At 36.9% G+C, this 18,723-nt stretch overlaps 2 protein-coding genes across 3 annotated transcripts in view; both read left to right on the top strand.

The window, feature by feature from the left end:
• LOC142345455 (uncharacterized) overlaps positions 1-18,723 on the top strand; it is a 41,176-nt gene that overhangs the window by 10,455 nt on the left and 11,998 nt on the right. For both annotated transcript variants that reach the window (XM_075397513.1, XM_075397512.1), the window contains exons 2-3: positions 14,476-14,571; positions 14,918-15,164. In XM_075397513.1, coding sequence (XP_075253628.1) covers positions 14,483-14,571; positions 14,918-15,164 — 336 coding nt within the window. In that variant the 5' untranslated portion in view covers positions 14,476-14,482. The remainder of the gene's footprint in view (positions 1-14,475; positions 14,572-14,917; positions 15,165-18,723) is intronic.
• Positions 2,618-11,544, top strand: LOC142345844 (coatomer subunit beta-like). The gene is made up of 4 exons (XM_075398251.1): positions 2,618-4,904; positions 5,197-5,466; positions 10,194-10,330; positions 10,556-11,544. Exons 1-4 carry the CDS (start codon positions 2,619-2,621, stop codon positions 10,737-10,739), a joined length of 2,877 nt encoding a protein of 958 aa, XP_075254366.1. The 5' UTR covers position 2,618; the 3' UTR covers positions 10,740-11,544.

The raw sequence follows: 18,723 nt of genomic DNA, 5'->3' as shown, positions 1-18,723 counted from the left end.
TTTTCATTCTGAAGAGGTTTTTCAAATCTGTCTCTAAGTAAAATTAACATTATTGCCAAAAAACAAAGAAAATCTTCGAAAACGGTACAAAAACACCAATGAAATTGTTTGTTTAGATAATCAGTAGCCGTCAGCATGGAATGGCCATTTATTTGGTCGATTATTTGGAAAAACACGAAATAATATTTTGCGAATGGTTTAAAAGTCATGGTCAATGAGATTGAATGTTGTCTCTGGGCTTCGTATGTTGATCAAATTAGTCGAATTGATATGTAAACGCCAGAAATTTGGAGAACCAAAAGTTTGACTCGTCGCTTGGGTAGCATTTTGATTAAATATTCAGAAAACACGAAAGGGTGAGTGACTGACCAACGCACCAACCGTGATAAGTTTTCAACAATTTAAATTCCCCATATTGCTGTAAAAAGGCCGAGTCTCATTACGTGCGAGGATATGCGGTGAAGGGAATTGGTATCGAAATATTCAGACCGACGCATGTCGTTGACGGAAAAAAATAGGATATTCGGGTGTTTAAAAAAGATTAGTTAGAGCAAAAAGCGAATTTTTCTGAAAATGTGGTTGCTCATTTTAGTATTCCTAAACTGGCTAACCTGTTCACCTGTTGATGCAAATAATTGCAAAAACGGCGATTAATTTACCTTGAGCGAAATTCATGGCAATTATTGTAAACGTTTTGGTCTTTTATGTAAATTTTTTGCTTGACCTTTTTGCGCTTTTCTTCTAGAACATTCTTTGACTTCTCTGGTGACTTTTTCACGCTTTCGTTCTTCATTTTTGTGTTATCTCTATTGCTCCCACTCTGAAGGACAGCTTGTTGCTAAAATAAAATTGATTGCAGAATAGCAAGGAGGAGGGACTGATAGCCTAGTGGGCAGTTCTTCGGGTCAGTGAGCGGAAGGGCAATGGTTCGAATCCCGGCGTGGGGCAGCGCCCCTTTGGCCGGAGTCTCAGGTATTTAGTCATCAGACCTTTAGAGGAATGAATTCCAAGCCATGAAGAGCAGATCATCGGTGCGAAGACCATCTGGGGTCTAGCTCCTTGAGGAGTTGCGTCCCGTGAGCCTCAAGTCTCCTTAAAACCATGTTTGGGGACATAGCAGAGCATGAGTTGTCTGGACTATGTAGTGAAGTCACTCTTTATCTTAGCTCTCCGATCACAGTTGCAACACTACTCTGTGATGTTATCTCTGTGATTACCACTACATCTTTCTTGTCTGGACCATACACAGTATTTCGTACGAGAAGACTTTCTTTTCAGATAATAATTGTGTGCAGAGATCACACAGCGTTATCTCTTCCACAACTTTCAGTGAATACAGTGTAGCAGTCATATCAAGCTCCCGCACATTTCAACCATACTAAACCTGCGTTCGTTGCCTACTAACAAGGGTTTCTGCTCGATTAGAGTTCGCAAGAGACTTTAATTGGAATCCAGCCAATTCGCTACTAAATGATCAAAACTTCATCTACTAATCTCGATTTCACTTTCGTTACTTTGTTGACTTTGGAATCAGTTAACTTTGACCATCTTTCGCTCATTGGAGACATTTCCAACAGTTGAAGTCGGCGAGACATGACTACAAGAGCCACTTGTGTTCACAGTGTCCCGCCGACAACTACTTTTGCTCCCTTCTTTCAAGGGCGCTATTCCAAGCTCTGCCTCAAATCCTTCATCTAGGGCTCTTGCCTGCGCTGATGAGTATCGGATTGGCAAGGAATTCTTTTGAACGAATTTATTTAAGTCCATAGATGGCTTGTTCAGGACTCAATCCCCAGTCTGTCCGCTTAGCTAACTTCCACTAACTGAGCTAACGGTAGTTACCCAGGGGGCCCCACGTAGAGGTACTGACCAAGGTTGCACCCTACGCCTCAGGCCGTTCCTCAGAAGGCTTTCTTCGTAGCATTATGCAACCAAGTCCCCTCCAGGCGAAGTGAACTTTTTTGCACCCTTAAGGAAAATTTTATCTGGGCTGCAGCCCCTGAATTAATTCTTCCTACATTAGTTGGTTTATTTTGTTTGTTTTTTCTTTAATTGAGCTTATTGATCAATCTCTTTTACAATCAAATTATTCGTTTATTTGACTAATAGAACGCAAGTATTATGGGCCTACAATGCAGTTAGGTATCTGTTAATTATCTGGAATGTTCGAATTGTCAACTAATTTTGAATTAGATTAAAATTTTTGAAAAGTCACTTTCTGCAGTGAAATTCTAGCCGAAGAGAGCTTTCAATTAATATCACATATATTAATCTGAGATGCCCCTGAAAAAAGCTAACAAAACGTAAAGATGTAGGAACAGCAAAAGTACTGGGATCTTCTCCGTTCCCCCCTCCAATTTAGTGAGTTGTTGTTGTTGAGGATTCCCAGCAAGCGCGAGGGATCTCGCCTTATTCGGACAATAGGATCCAAGAGTTCCGACACGTTTGGCAGTCGCAGGCATATGAGCAGCCCCCAGATCCACGTGTCATTGTTTTACAATGAATAACTATGTAATGGCTCATTTTATGTAAGGGGGCGGGTCAGAAACGGAAAAAATCAAATGCTCTTTGAAATCTTCAGCCTTATTCACCTTTGTTGTTTTGAATTTTCAGACAGAATGACCTCCACTGATCAAGTGTGTTATACTCTCATTGCTCCTGCCTCTGGGGAAACCGTGAGCGAAATGACTCTGAAAGAGGAGCTTGAAAACCAAGACCCTAAAAAGAAGGCAGAGGCTTTAAAGAAAGTTATGCGATTAATGCTCAACGGCGAAAAGTTCCCAAGTCTGCTGATGACTATCATTAGATTTGCGTTACCTTGCCAAGATCATCAGGTCAAGAAACTGCTGCTCATCTTCTTTGAGATTGTACCCAAAACTTCATCTGATGGAAAGTTGTTACCCGAGTTCATCTTGGTTTGCGATGCGTACAGAAAAGATTTGAATCACCCTAACGAATACATAAGAGGATCTGTTCTCAGGTTTCTGTGCAAGTTGAAGGAGCCGGAATTGCTGGAACCTCTTATGCCGGCCATCAGGGCTTGCCTTGAGCATAGACACTCCTATGTTCGACGAAATGCTGTGCTTGCTATCTTTACAATTTACAAGAATTTCGACTTTCTGATTCAAGATGCTCCAGATTTGATATTCAGTTATTTGGAGGGCGAACAGGATTTGTCGTGCAAGAGGAATGCCTTCATCATGCTGATTCAAACTGACACTGACAAAGCGTTGAACTATTTGGATTCTTGTATTGACCAAGTGAGCAGCTTTGGGGACATATTACAGCTTGTAATAGTCGAGTTGATTTACAAAGTGTGCTTTAGTAATCCGGCGGAGCGAGCTAGGTTCATTCGATGCATATATAATCTTTTGAATTCAACGAGCGCGGCTGTGCGATATGAAGCCGCGGGAACTCTTGTCACACTCTCGGGCGCTCCAACTGCTGTGAAGGCCGCAGCCTCTTGCTACATAGAACTGATTGTTAAAGAGAGTGACAACAATGTCAAGCTGATTGTCCTTGACAGACTAATTGACTTGAAGGACGATCCAAATCACGAGAGAATTCTTCAAGAATTGGTTATGGATATTCTACGCGTTCTATCTGCTCCTGATTTGGAAGTGAGAAGAAAAACGCTCTCGTTGGCATTGGATCTGGTGTCTTCCAGAAATGTCGAGGAATTGGTTTTGGTTCTGAAGAAAGAAGTACAAAAGACGCTTGCAAGTGCCGGTTCTGCGGTGCAGGATGACGTAGGAAAGTACAGACAACTGTTGGTTCGCACGTTGCATCAATGCGGAATTAAGTTCCCAGATATTAACCCAATTATAATGCCACTGTTGCTCGACTTGATTGGTGACGAAAACGAAGCAGCTGCTCAAGATGTTCTGGTATACGTCCGGGAAGCAGTGCAGAGATTCCCGAACTTGAAGAACAATCTCGTACAGAAATTGCTTTCTGAGTTCAACACTGTTCGCAATGCAAACATATTCCGATCGGCTGTGTGGATCCTTGGTGAGTACTGCTCGACAACCGAGGAGATACAGGGTTCAATGCATGCTATCTCGAGATCACTGGGTGATATCCCAATTCTTGAAACTGAGTTGAGAAAAGATGAAAATGAAAGCGGAGCTCACAATGAGGACGAGGAGTCGAGCTACGCTCAAAAGCGTGTAACAGACATGGGAACGTATGCTTCCCAAAGCGCTTACACGTCGTCACAAAGTGGATCTAAGAAGGAACCTGAGCGTCCTCCATTGCGGCATTTACTGTTTGAAGGCAACTTCTTCGTGGGAGCATCCTTAGCGACATGCTTGACCAAAATGGCTCTGAAGTACATTTCACTGGTTCCTGATCCAAGGAAACAACACCGATTCGTTGCTGAGTGCATGTTGACATTGACAACTATTCTTCACTTCGGAAAATCTTCTCTTCCTAAAAAGGCAATTTCCGATGATGACGTCGATCGAATTGCGGTGTGTCTGAAAGTTCTATCTGAACCGTCTCAAATGATGTCGGCTATTTTTGGCGAGAATTGTCGATCTAGTTTGCAACTTATGTTGGCCACATTGCAACAACAAGAAGCAAATGAAATTGCAGCTCTAGATAAGAAAACGGTTTCGGTGGAAACTGACGATGCTATTAACTTCGGCCAATTACTCAACAGAGCTGATATGTCGAACAAAGAGAATATTTTCGAGGCATCTCTTCTTCAAGCTGTTGGATCCTCCGGGAAGAAAGATAAAGTTGACTTCTCGAGTACTAAACTGAACAAAGTAACACAATTGACTGGTTTCTCGGATCCTATATATGCTGAGGCCTATGTAAATGTCAACCAATTTGACATCGTGTTGGATATTTTGGTCGTGAATCAGACTTCAGATACTCTTCAGAATCTCATTGTTGAGGTGAGATGTTTCTAAATACGTGATTTTAAAATTAGGCATTTAAAATGCGGCTATCAAAATTTTATTTTCAATAAATTGATAAGAGTAATTCAAGCTGAATGGACACATGAATTGTTTCACTTACAAAATGATTGCGACTTTCATGACAACCATTGGCATCGATCGTCTTTCTGAAGAAAATCCAATTTTTTTTAGTATATCTGGCAACAGCTATATCTATCAATCATTAGTTTGTGGAGAGAACCTAGTTGGAAAGCAAATATGCATTGACAATAGTGTTGTTCTTTCTAAGGTGGCAACTCTTGGTGACCTGAAGCTGGTTGAGAAACCAACTGCTGTGAATATTGCCCCTCTGGACTTCTGCAACATCAAAGCGAGTGTGAAAGTGACCTCAACTGAGAATGGCATCATATTCGGCAACATAGTGTATGATGTGAACAACACCCACAGTGTGGTGGTATTGAATGACATCCACATTGATGTAATGGACTACATTGTACCTGCTAGCTGTACTGATGTGGAATTCCGCAAGATGTGGCAGGAGTTCGAATGGGAAAATAAGGTTGGTATCCGTTTCTGAATGTTTACTCTTTATCCGTTGAAAAATTAATTCTAATTATTAGGCATTAACCCTGAACGTGCTTTTAATGTTTAGCGAGCGATGAAGTCTTTTTTTGTGACTGATGATCGAAGTATCATTAGAACTGTAAAATGAACCGAGCTTTACGTTTTAAAAACATTAAACTTCAAAACTATTGGGAGTTTTATGAGGCAGGAAAACGTTGTGTCCACGCCAATATCTCGACCAAGTTGCTTTATATATTCTCCCCTCTCATTGGTTGAGATTGGAATACGAAGTTGCTCCCAACTTATTTGGAAAGACCACTTGCGTTTTTCTCGCCTCTCATTGGTTGAAATTGATTGAAACAAGGATTCCTCTCTAGTTTGTGGAGTGAAATGCGTTGAGCAAGTTTTCATTTTTTGCATTTGAAAAATACAAATAAATATCTTCCATAAGCAGTTCAAGATAGCCAGATCCTACCTCGACGTTGAAGGAAACGTTGACGTTGCAGAAAACTTGAACTACGAGATCCTGATTTATTTAACATCCTTTAGCTAGCGTCGTTTTCAAACCATAGTCTCGATTTTCAAACCTCGTATATTTGACGTTGAAAGAAACTTGAACTACCGGATACTGATTTTCCAACCTCGTTTAGCTAGCTGAAAATTGGACCAGCCGAGCAACTCGGTATGACTTGTTCAATTTTTTCACCCTTTGAGTGTACTACGGTTTTAAGCTTCCAGAGCACGCAGAATACATGAAAGATATTGCTAGCGAAAAACCTTTCCGAGCGTTGTAGAAATGTATCATTTTTTTTTAAAATTTTGGATGTTAGATTCTTGGCGTTATTATTAGGTAATTCGTTTTTCTCTTATATTCGTTTATTAATAGCTGCTCAGCGATAGCTGGGGCTATTATTGGCCTTCTCTTGGTTTTTACAATTCAAAGAATTTGAATTGTATTGGGGCGCTGTCTTTTTAAGATCTGTTCACACATTTTCATGATTTTTGAAGTCAAATTGGAGTAGTGATTTTGGTCACGCCGAAACAGGAAATGGAGCGAAAAAGCGAGTGGTATTGCGGCGTGAATTTTTTTCGCTCTGATTTTAAAGTAGAGCGAAAATGGTGTTTGAACAAAAATTTGGTTTCTCGGTAGTGGTTTTTTGTTCACATGCGGCAATTTCACTGATTTTTACTGTTTTTTCGATTGTTTGGATCGGATTTTTTTCTAAATGGTTTTCCCAATCAATTCACAGCTCATTCTAGGCCTAGTTTTTTGTTTGAATTAAATTTTCATTTCTCGCTAGTGATTTTTTTGTTCACATGCGGCATTTTGACATTGATTTTTTGTTTTTTTAAATTTTTTGATCAGATTTTTTTAAAATGGTTTTCTCAATTCACTCATAGTCCATTCTAAGTCTAGTTTGTCTGTTTAGTCAATGAAAATTCTTTGAATTGAATTGTACGTCAGGACTTGTCCTGCTATGTTTTTTTTATTTCGTCGTCATATGACCATATGACGTCACGGCCAATTTTTGTTCATTCGTTCATGCAATTTCAACTGAATTGCATGTGTGACGTCATTTTTCGCTCTTAGTGGAGCGAGTTTTTTGTTCATGCGCGTGATTAAATTTTTGGTCACACTTGACTTACCTCACTCTCAAAAATGACTTCCTCACTTTGAAATGACTTTTATTTACTTTAATTCAAAGAGATAAGGTCAAATGGGTGTGTGTCACTCTAAATGAAGGTTATTTGAGATCAGCTAATAGAGGCAGCAATGACTTATACAGATTTTTCATAAAAATATAACAGATCAGCCCTCAATGAAAAGACGAATTTTTTTGGTCTGTCTTTTTTACTGTTTTTTTTTAGACTGCCGATCTACGAATCTATTGCGGCTATTTTCTGGCAATCTGCCAGCTATGTTTTTGAATGCTCTCAAATGAAGTTTGTAAAGTTATATCAGTCCTTCGGTCTTTTTTATGCTTGACCGACTTTTCGTATGAGCCATTTGACTTTTCTTCCTCAAAAATGGGATAAACAGGTAACTTTCAGAGGGTATTAAGTTCTCCTAGCGCCTTTCGCTTTATCAGTCTCTAAGAATGAAAGTTGAGAGACCTTACCAGTCTCTTAACAAAATGGTTTTGAGGAGACAATTGCATGGCGTGATCGATGGTTTCCTAATCTTTAAACTTGATCCTCTCGGTCAACCTTCTCCCGTTCTGGCAGTTTTCGAGATCTGTGATTCATAAGTGGCACCAGACAGAAGAACAACATATGTGATGCAAACATTTGAGTACACAAGTAAACAAAGTTTTTTTCAATTTTCTTTCGTTCTAGACTGGTGACTTGTAGCTGTTGTTCATTTTTTGAAAGCTTTCGAGCGTGTGTCTGTCGCATTACTCATATAGAGGGAAAGTTTTCTTTGTTCTTTGTTTCCTCAGAGAAATCGTCCTCCTACGTATTCCCGTTCGGATCTCTATCCCTGAAGCTGCAAGCTGAGCGTATTGCTATGGTCTTGATATTTACGTCAAAGATTTTGAGCTGTATTGAGTGTATGGTGTAACACCGAAGTAGTAAAAGAACGAAGGAGAGAGTAGTTTTAAAGCGTGCAATGTGTTCACGCTAATTTTTAATTGACAGAGGCAACGGCGTTTGAACGAATTGTTGACTTTTAGGCATTCATTTTTCATGTTGCGCCGAAATTTGGCAACTTTTTTCTTTATAACCCCAAAGCGATAGCTGGGGCTATTTTTGGCCGTCTCTTGCTTTTTACAATCCAAAGACTTTGAATTGTATTGGGGGTGCTGTCTTTATTTAAGATTGTTCACTCTATTTTAATTGCTCTCAAGCTAAGTTTGTAGCAATTATGTTGTTGGTCTTTTTGCGGTTTTTTGCTTGACCGATTCTTGTTCCGACCAATTTGACTTTTCGTCCTCAAAAACGGGATAAACAGGTAGCTCCCAGTGGGCATTAAGTTCTCTTAGAGCCTTTCAGTTCACTAGTGTCCAAGTATGCAATTCACTGAAACTTGTACCTATGGTGTGAAGGGCGGTTCTTAGATGTTGACTACCCCCACCCCCTAAAACCCCTCACCCTACATCAGCCCACCTCTCACTTACCCCCTCCAATCCCGCCCCTGCAGATCGTTCAGGCCGTAAGGGCCCCGTAAGACGACTGCTCGTCGGTCGTTTGAGAGCAATTCGCGCGACGTTAGTCGGTTGTTTGTTTTTGAAGTCAAAATGTTGTGATGGTTTTGGTCCTGCCAAAACAGGAAGCGGAATGAAAAAGCAAGTGGTTTTGCAGCGGGTCCTGCCAGTTTTTCTGATTCGCTTTTTGTTGATCGTTTTTAATAGCCGCAAAGCGATAGCTGAGGCTAAAATTGGCCTTCTCTTGGTTTTTAGCGAACGCTGAGGCTATTGTGGCGCTGTCTTTTCTTAAAATATTTTCACACACTTTCATGATTTTTGAAGTCAACTTGGCGTGATGATTGTGGTCACGCCGAAACAGGAAGTGGATAGAGAAAGCAGGTGGTTTTGCGGCTTAAATATTTTCCACTCTAATTATAAAGCAGAGTGAAAAAACGGTGTTTGATCAGAAATTCGCTTTCTCAATTGTAGTTTGTTCACATGCGGCCATTTGACTGTGATGTTTACTGTTTTTCCGGTTTATTTTGGTCGGATTCTTTCTAAATATTTTTTTTCAGTCCATTTGTTGTCCATTTTAGGTCTAATGTTTAGTTTAGTTAATGAAAAATTCTTAGAATTGCTTCATGACTTGTCCTGCTATATTTTTCTATTTCGTCAGATTTTTGTTATGACCACAAAACGTCACATTATTTTCAAATCTGCTTTTTATTCATTCGTGAGAGCGTTCGTTACGTCATTTTTCAATCTTAGTGGAGTGAGTTTTTGTTCATTTGCGTGATTGAGTTTTTGGTCAAAAATGACCTACCTCACTCTTAAAAATAAATTCCTCATTCTGGAATTGACTTTTCTTTATTTTCTTTATGTGTTTCACTCTAATTGAAGGTTATTTGAGAGCAGCTAATAAAAGCAGCAATGAGTTGAACAGATTCTTAATCAAATTATAACATCGTTGCATTAATGAAAGAAGTTTATTTTTTTATTTTTTTACTATCTTTTTGAGACTGTAGATCTACAAAGCAATTGCGGTTTTTTCTGGTAGTCTGCATGTTTCTTTTCTAGTTTTGTTGAGTAGTTTTTGTTCTGATTAGTTTTCAATGCCTATTCCTAAGCATCTAGTCTTTTTTATTTGTTTTTGAGATGAAAATCTGAAGTATAAATTAAGCTCGAATAACATTATTTAATGCTCTGTAGTGGTAGCCGTAGTGCTGAAGCAGTCTACAAAAGAATTGAGCGCCCTCGAGAGTAGATCGTGCGACGTCAATCATTTGATTGTCGATGTTAATTTCACACACCTGGAAACTGAATTTGTATTTAGATACTAGTTGATTTTAATTCTTAAGCAATAGCAAAGGGACGTTCATACAGAAAAAAGATCCCACTTTATGGTTAAATTTCTACATCTCTTTTGAAAGAGACTGATGAAGGATTTCAGTTGGAGTTAATTGGAGCTTTCAAAACCTTAGCGAGCTTTTTTTTGTGTTTTTCACCAAGATTTTCTTAATTACGTATCTTGAAATTTTATTTTAAGGATAGTGTTAGTTTTACTAGAATCAAGTGTTTTTTAAATCTGTTTCAGGTGTCAGTGAACACGAGTATCACTGATCTGCGTGAGTACCTGAAGCATCTGTGCTCTACTACCAACCTCAAGTGTCTCACCCCTGAGAAGGCTCTGTCTGGTGACTGTGGATTCATGGCGGCCAATCTGCACGCAAGGTGGGACCAGAAAAAATTAATGCGAAAATTGTGACAACTTAATGTCACATGTGTATATTTGCGAGACTGAATTTGATTTTTTGCGGAACAGAATTTCTTTACACAGATTTGCAGAGCTTTACATGAAAGGCACTACGTCGTACTGAAAGGTTCTCTGATCTTTCAAGCCAGATCCCGAACGCAGTTAACCTTGGTAGTGTGAAGTTAAATTGACTTGTTGTTCAGGTCCATTTTCGGCGAAGATGCTCTGGCGAATTTATCAATTGAGAAGCTGTCTCCAGATGCACCAGTGACTGGACATATCAGACTGAGGGCCAAGAGCCAGGGGATGGCACTCTCCCTAGGAGACAAGATCAATCTGTCCCAAAAAGTGGGCAGAAATAGCACCAACGCCCCTCCTCCAGCCTAGTTTCCATTCTGGCTCTATGGAACCTTTTCTCTTGCTTAATATTTCGCCGAGAAGTGTTGAATTAAAAATTTATAGGTCGGAATTTTTCCACTGGTAAAACCAGCATTAGGCTAATGATAGGATCCGACAGGTCTTCAGATTATAGGCGTTACATAACGGAGAAAAGGTTTGAAATAGTTTCAACAATTGACTTAACTCACTACGACGTTTAGAGTATTATATTGAGTTGCCTGAAAAATTGAATTTGAGGCAACAGATTGAACCAATGAGAAAGTGTGCTATAATTCTAATTAACATCAACACAATGCTACAATATTTCCATGTTTTTGTGAACTGTTCATGGTTTTTAAAACAGTCGAAAGGCAACAATGGCTCCTTCCAATTCGATTGCTATCAAGTCTCACCCACAGATCGTTTTGCGGCATTTAATTGTAAGATGGCTTCAACTTCAGCAATCATGAACTAATGAGGCTGACATTTTAGCAATGTTTTTGTTGCTTTCGCTATATTATCAATATTTAAAAAAATGAAAGGTAGCAATTCAATCCATAAATGTGAAACAAGTGAAAGTGATGTAACTTATTATTGCAAAAAGATCGGATGCATTTGGAGGCGGTCTATCAATCGCAAACCAACTATGGAAAAAATGTGTAAAATGTTATACATAAATTATATTGTATTTTGCTGCAAATTCCATTGAATTCAGATATATTATGTGGTTTAAGAGTTATATCTTAATGTGTATTTTACCTCTCACCTCGTATGGCTTTGGTTGTAAATATGCGAAATACAGTTTGTAACTGGGGATCATTTTTTACTCTAGTGAGAATATCTGTAGTCTTCATCCATATTTTGAGTTGTCTACGTAGTTAAGTAGTCAAAAAATTTTACCTGAATTGCTCGCAAATATTTCGCCATGCTCGATTATGGTCGAATGGCCAATTCACTGTAGAAGTTCGATTCATTTGAAGCCACCGGCGCCACGCATGAGCCAGCCACAATCAAATGATTTGCTGACATGCGTTAGGACGAGTATTGTATCAATGGACTTAACATCTGAACAAATTCCGAAGTATTGAGCATTTTGTATTAATGTAATTTTTGTTTCTTATTATTGTCTTCTCAGCCGGCTATTATTGCGGCCCTGTTTTTTGTTTTTACGACTCGTAGAGGACTGTTGGGGGAGCGTCTTTTTTATTGGTAATTTTTGTGTATTTAACGGGAAGTGAGTGTTTAGGCCGAAATGCTGAAGAAATCTGAAAGAGAAAAGAGTGGTTTTTCTTTTAAAGCCGCGTTTTTGAGAGAAAGCGAGAAAAGTTGGTGCGGAACGGTTTTCGCTAAGTGAATGCAACTTCTTTGGTCACGCGCGGCTTTTTGAAAGCAGTTTTTTTGTTTTAACTCTAACATTTTCAGTCAGTGGTTGCTCTCAGTTATCTATAACTTAAGTAGTGGTTTTGACAGCCCCTTTTGACCATATAAAGCAAATGTTAAACTTTGTGATTCGATTTTCAGATATTTTAACCTTCTTGCCTTGTTTTAAGCTTTTTAGCAGTTTTTGTATTCTTTTTTTGGAGAGCATTTGGGGAGTTATGTGGTTAAAATTAGTTGTTCTAACAGTTGTCTTTTATGTTGATAGATAGTAATTTCGAATTGTTATGTTAAAGAAAATCGAGTAAACTTTGTTAATATTGAGTAAACTGCTGTTTGTTTTTTTTCTAATTTTGCGGATTTCGTTTTTCTGTTTCTTGCTGTAGTTTCCCTGATCAAATCTTTTAAAGGCGCTGCTACTCTGAAACAACACTTGAAAGCTAGGCTAGGCACTCTTAACTGAAATAACTTAATCAGTTTTTAAATGTTTTTTTTTCAGGGTTATAAGTTTTTTGTTCTTTGCTTATTTGAATTGTTGTTCAATGTTTCTGTGCCGACTACTAGGTGGGTGACTGATTTCGTAGCAGATGTAATTAAAATTAATTTCAGAATAATATTTGAGAAGACACTTTAAACTGTGTTTGATATCTCAGCCGAATTTTGGGTACTTGACTGATCTGGCAGCAGACTTATTGAGAATTTTGCTCGTTTTTCTAGAATTTTTTTTGTCGTTGTTTCGTCTGTTTTTTTTATCTCAGCCATTAAAATTTTTTTAAGATTTGTCAATTGGTATCATTTTTGCTTCTAACTACCTCTCTCAAAAGGTCTGTTGCCAAGACATTAATTTTGAAGTCACAACTTAAGTAAGATTTTTGAAATGCTGATCATTTTAGGTCTGTGAGAATGCTCAGTTTTATATTTCCAATTGTTTCCGGAATTCTTTTGGCGTTGTTTTTTTACTTTGTATGACAAAAGTTTTGCTTTACCGCAAGTGACAGCTTGTTTAACGTTTTGCGTGAAATCTTTTTGACTTCTTCAGTCTTGTTTTAATTTTGGCTCATGCAGCTGCAAATGCTAATAATGAGCAGTTGCTCTAAAGCAATGTAAAATGAATGGAGTCATAAAATTCGAAATCAGGAGTAGAGACTGGATAAAAGCATAAAGCCCAATTTTAGATGCATGCTACTTGAACTTTTTTCTTCTAAGTCTTTACCGTCTCCAATGTTTATTGGCATTGATACTAGCTCTTGAATCCTCTCATTAAGAAACAGGAGTATGTGTATCTACGGAATTACATCAAAAAAGTAAGCACGTCAAAAAAAATTTACAAATCTTTATTCGTTGTCTGTTCTTCCAATCCCACCTAGTTGGCTAATTTTTCTTGCTTTTTTCTTTTCAGATGTGTAAGTATATTGAATTTTAGTCGATCTTACATAGTTGGGCGTGCGTTCTCTTCAGAGGAGGCATTTTTTCCGCTTGTTCTTAAGCTGTTTTTTCAGTTGCAAACAAATTCCAATAGTTTGGTATCAGTTTACGGGCATTTGTAACTGCATTTGTTTTTTGATCATTGCATTCATAGTTTAGGTTGACTTAGTAGGTCGTACCTTAGTAAGAAAGCTTGGAAAGGTGCGTCGAGCCGCAACATCTAAAATAACCCCTGCATCTGCGGTCTTAAATTATGGAGTTGAAAAATGGATTGTATTGAAGCAAAAAAAATTCTAAGATAGCGTATAACTTGTATACACCAAAAAGTTTGTTAAAATGGCTGACAAGGCATTTTTACAATTTGAAAATTCACTTTTGCAGCGCCATTCAAAGTGCAGCCCAATACCGAGCAATTTTTCGCGTTCGTTTTTGTCTTTTTTGGTTTCTATACAAATTGGTCTCAGCTCGTCATTGATCGCAATTCGTACTGCTCCGCTGCTCATACTTATGTCGATGTGTACAATTTTCTATCCTTTGGTAACTTCTGGAAAACTACGAAATTAAAAAAGATCTTTTTAAAATATTTACGTTTGATGAGTTTTCTAAAGATACCATCATCAATGATCGATCATTCATAAACTATTGAAGCGGCTGATCATATATTGTATTTTATAATTGTGAACTGCTTTCACTTCAGGAAATTTAGGGGGACTATGCAAAGTTTTTATCGCTTGAAAAAGTTGTAACAATTTTTTGTAATGAAGCGATAGGATTGGGTTTTTTTTTGCATTTGTGACTATATATAGTTCAGACGCTACTTAAAACATGGGTAAGGAGCAGTATATTATATTTGATCTGTTTTGCTTTTTAAACTGCTCGCGAAAATTATCTCACAAGTTCAGTCACTGTGGAAGAAAAAGTACCGTCACTGTTTGATATTTTTTAGATTAATGGGAAATGGTGTCTCTGTTAAGAAAGTGAAAACACAAAATACTCAGCTCACTAACCCTGAGAATGCTGCCTCTTCACAACTCAACAGGTTTGTGTCGTTTTGCTGGCTCTTGGTCAATTAGAATAATGATTTCCTTTATATCTTTTGGATTTTTTATTGGCATTCAACGCCATATATGAATCATATCGGAAAGTGAAGCCTTAGGCTTTCTTTAATTTCCGACTGAATGAAATATTGTTAACTTTAAATTAGTAAATTTACTCGAACAAAATGTACGTTCGGCGTTTTAATGCTTGCTGAAATGATCTGAAAAATGGGTTAAAGCCTATGACTTGAGTAAATTGAGTTTTGTGTTAAAGCATTTGAAATTTTCGATTTTTTAAAACTGTTTTAAAAAGTTATAGAATGGGTTAAAACGGTTCATGTGTCTTAGGTCCAACTCGGCTGGGTTGTTGGAAACTCCCCGTTTAGCTGCTCAACATCTGAGGACTACCAATGAGGAACTCATATCTGAGTTGTCGCATCTGAGGGAACAGGTTGGATGGTTGGAGTCAGCTAAGTTGGACTTGGAGGACAGAACGGAAACTCTGACTGGACAATGTGACGACTTGAAGATGAGAAACACCGAGTTTGTTTCTGAGAACATCAAGATTAAAACCGAATTGAGAAAACTGCAATCGGTTAGTTTACTTCAAACCTTTATCCAGACTAATTATAAAACTTTGTCGTAAGTTTCTGGCAATAAAGCAGATTGTTTTGTAGTACAGTGGTCATAGATTGCTGATATAGTTCAGTTTGAACGGGTGTAATTGTGAGGAATTTCATTTCTCCCATGATGGGATTAATTAAATATGGATGCTTGAATGGGATATTAAAAACCTCTCATTACCAGTAGATGATCACCGTAAATGTGATTCTGATAATTTAATGAAACAAGGAGGCTCGGTAATGCGCGTTCGCACATTAAGTTCCGACCCCGCTCATCTACATTTTTCACTTAATTGTCTACCAAATGAGGAAGAGATAAAAAACATAGCAGGACAAGTCCTGACGTACAATTCAAAGAATTTTCATTGACTAAACAGAGAACGGACTATGAATGGATTCGGAAAACCATTTGGAAAAAATTGCGATCCAAAAAATCAAAAAAAAACAGTAAAAATCAACGTGAAATTGCCGCATGTGAACAAAAAACCACTAGCGAGAAAGCGAATTTTTGTTCAAACACCGTTTTCTCACTCTACTTTAAATTTATAGCCAAAAAATTTCACGCCGCAAAACCACTCTCTTTTTCGCTCCACATCCTGTTTCGGCGTGACCAAAATCACTACTCCATTTTGACTTCAAAAATCATGAAAAAGTGTGAACAGATCTTAAAAAAAACATAGCCGCAAAACAATATCGGAAAACAATAGCCAAGTAACAATAGGCTAAGAAACTTGTCTAAAGAGGGGAAAACTGCAATAAATTAAGAAAATTAGTTTCAATTTCGTCATTTTTTTGTCATATTTCTCAACAAAAAAATTTCATATCCACAAAACGGTAACCAATTGTTATCTAGAAATTCCCCAAGTAGAAAGGGTCTTTTCAATACCCATTTGATCCAGTAAACAAAATAATCGTCAAAAAAAGCAAAATTAGCCCGAAAATCAACAAAATACATGAAAAACCTCCGAATTAGCACAAAATTCATATGAATATCAGAAACCTTCAAACCACTACCAGAACTAGCCTCAAATTAAAACAAAATCATAACCAAATCTCTTAACCAAAAAATGAAAAAATTACTGCTTTAAAATGCTGCACGTGAACAAAAAATTTCGCTCGCTTACAGAATTTTTCACACTTCAATTTCTCGCTCTCTAGAAAACAGCGATATGAACAAAAAACCACTCTTCTCACTCCACTCTTATTTTGTTCAGCGAGAAAATCACTCCAATTTTTTTCACGTGTTTCATTTCCCGCTTCAGAATTCACTCCAATGAAATTGATTAAAAAAAGGACTTCTCCAATACTCCTTCGAGTCTTAAAAAAGACAGCGCCCCATTACAATTCAAATTCTTTGAATTGTAAAAAAAACCTATCAACATTTCGTTCAACAAACTACTAAAAGAATAAAGCAATCTACTCTAGATGGCCTATGAGACCTGTGGCTATCATAATATGACTACCAGAAAAGACGGTAATAATAATCAAATATTTACAAATATTAATTACGACCAAAACTCCTTGTCCATTTTTTGAAAACCACTTATAACCAAATTAAAACGGCATCAGATAAAATTCATACTCAGAAGATTAACGGACACTTTTTTTCCTCAATGCGACTTGACAACAAGTCGACTAGAAATGAGCAAAAGGGGCAAAGTTAATTAAAACATTGCCTTTTTTTTAAAAGAATTAAATTCGAACTGATTAGAAACATTACGCATTTAACGAAATCATTGAGAGAGTCTTTTATACCTCAATAGAGAGCGGCTGAGGCCTTTCATTATCCAGGATATGTCATACGACTACAAAAAGAACGAAAAATACAGGCAAAAACTAAAAATTTGCACAAAAAATTATGCACGAAAACGATGTCCCCCCAATCAATTAATTATTTTGCTGATCACTAAAAGCAATAAAATTCTTCGTTTGCATTTTTTGAAGGTAACAAAATTTGTAAATCAAATGACGCCCATTATTGTGATACTGTGAAAAGAAAACAGAAACCTACAAAAAAGGGCAAATATGCAAAAATCACGATAATTGGTTTTATGAAAACTGGTTGTTCCAAGAAGAAAGACCATTTGAAAAAAATAAAACCGTTATGAAGAGCAAATTGTATTTCAATAGATAAATGATGTGAATTGTATATAGAGATGCTTAGCTATAATTTAACAGAAATAAAATTGGCAGATCTGAAAAATCTATCTTTTTTTATTAAAAACAAATATTTTCAAAATTCATAGCCAACAAAAGTTTTCGACTAAAAGAGTAGACAGCTTGTCTTGCAACTACTCGGAAAACTAATTTTGACTGTTATTTATGAGACTAAATCATAAGACTATAAAATAACATTAAATACAAGCTGAACTAATAAGTTTCACAAACAACTTTGTGAAACCACAGTTTTGAAGCCATTAAATTGATAAGATATTAACCCCGAGAATATAACATCTTCGTTTGCGTCTCCTTTGACCATTATAGCGTCTTTTTGTAAAACGACTATCACAAAATGACAACAAAAAGAACCTCAAAAACTGAAAGTTATCTGAACTTCACAAAATTCTTCTGAAATAAATTGTCTCAGCCCTGAAGACATCATTTAAAAAGTTTAAACAATGGAAAAAATTTTTTTTGATTCAACAAAACACCAAAAAGAGCTCTAAATAACGAGGCTGATTTACGAATATGATACAGCATTGTAAAATACGAAAAAAACGCAAACCAGAACAAAAAGGGATAAGTTGGAGAATACTATTGCTTTTTTTTAGAAATTTAATTCGAAAGTCAAATCAACCATTAGCTATTTACCGATATCAGTTATAAAGTTCAACTGTTTTTCTTTTTTTTAAAAGAATTAAATTCGAACTGATTAGAAACATTACGCATTTAACGAAATCATTGAGAGAGTCTTTTATACCTCAATAGAGAGCGGCTGAGGCCTTTCATTATCCAGGATATGTCATACGACTACAAAAAGAACGAAAAATACAGGCAAAAACTAAAAATTTGCACAAAAAATTATGCACGAAAATGATGTCCCCCCAATCAATTAATTATTTTGCTGATCACTAAAAGCAATAAAATTCTTCGTTTGCATTTTTTGAAGGTAACAAAATTTGTAAATCAAATGACGCCCATTATTGTGATACTGTGAAAAGAAAACAGAAACCTACAAAAAAGGGCAAATATGCAAAAATCGCGATAATTGGTTTTATGAAAACTGGTTGTTCCAAGAAGAAAGACCATTTGAAAAAAAAAACCGTTATGAAGAGCAAATTGTATTTCAATAGATAAATGATGTGAATTGTATATAGAGATGCTTAGCTATAATTTAACAGAAATAAAATTGGCAGATCTGAAAAATCTATCTTTTTTTATTAAAAACAAATATTTTCAAAATTCATAGCCAACAAAAGTTTTCGACTAAAAGAGTAGACAGCTTGTCTTGCAACTACTCGGAAAACTAATTGCGACTGTTATTTATGAGACTAAATCATAAGACTATAAAATAACATTAAATACAAGCTG

The sequence above is a fragment of the Convolutriloba macropyga genome, chromosome 9 (genome assembly GCF_964194025.1).
Source record: "Convolutriloba macropyga chromosome 9, txConMacr16.3, whole genome shotgun sequence".
NCBI lineage: Eukaryota > Metazoa > Xenacoelomorpha > Acoela > Convolutidae > Convolutriloba > Convolutriloba macropyga.
This window is presented reverse-complemented; position numbering and strand designations above follow the sequence as displayed.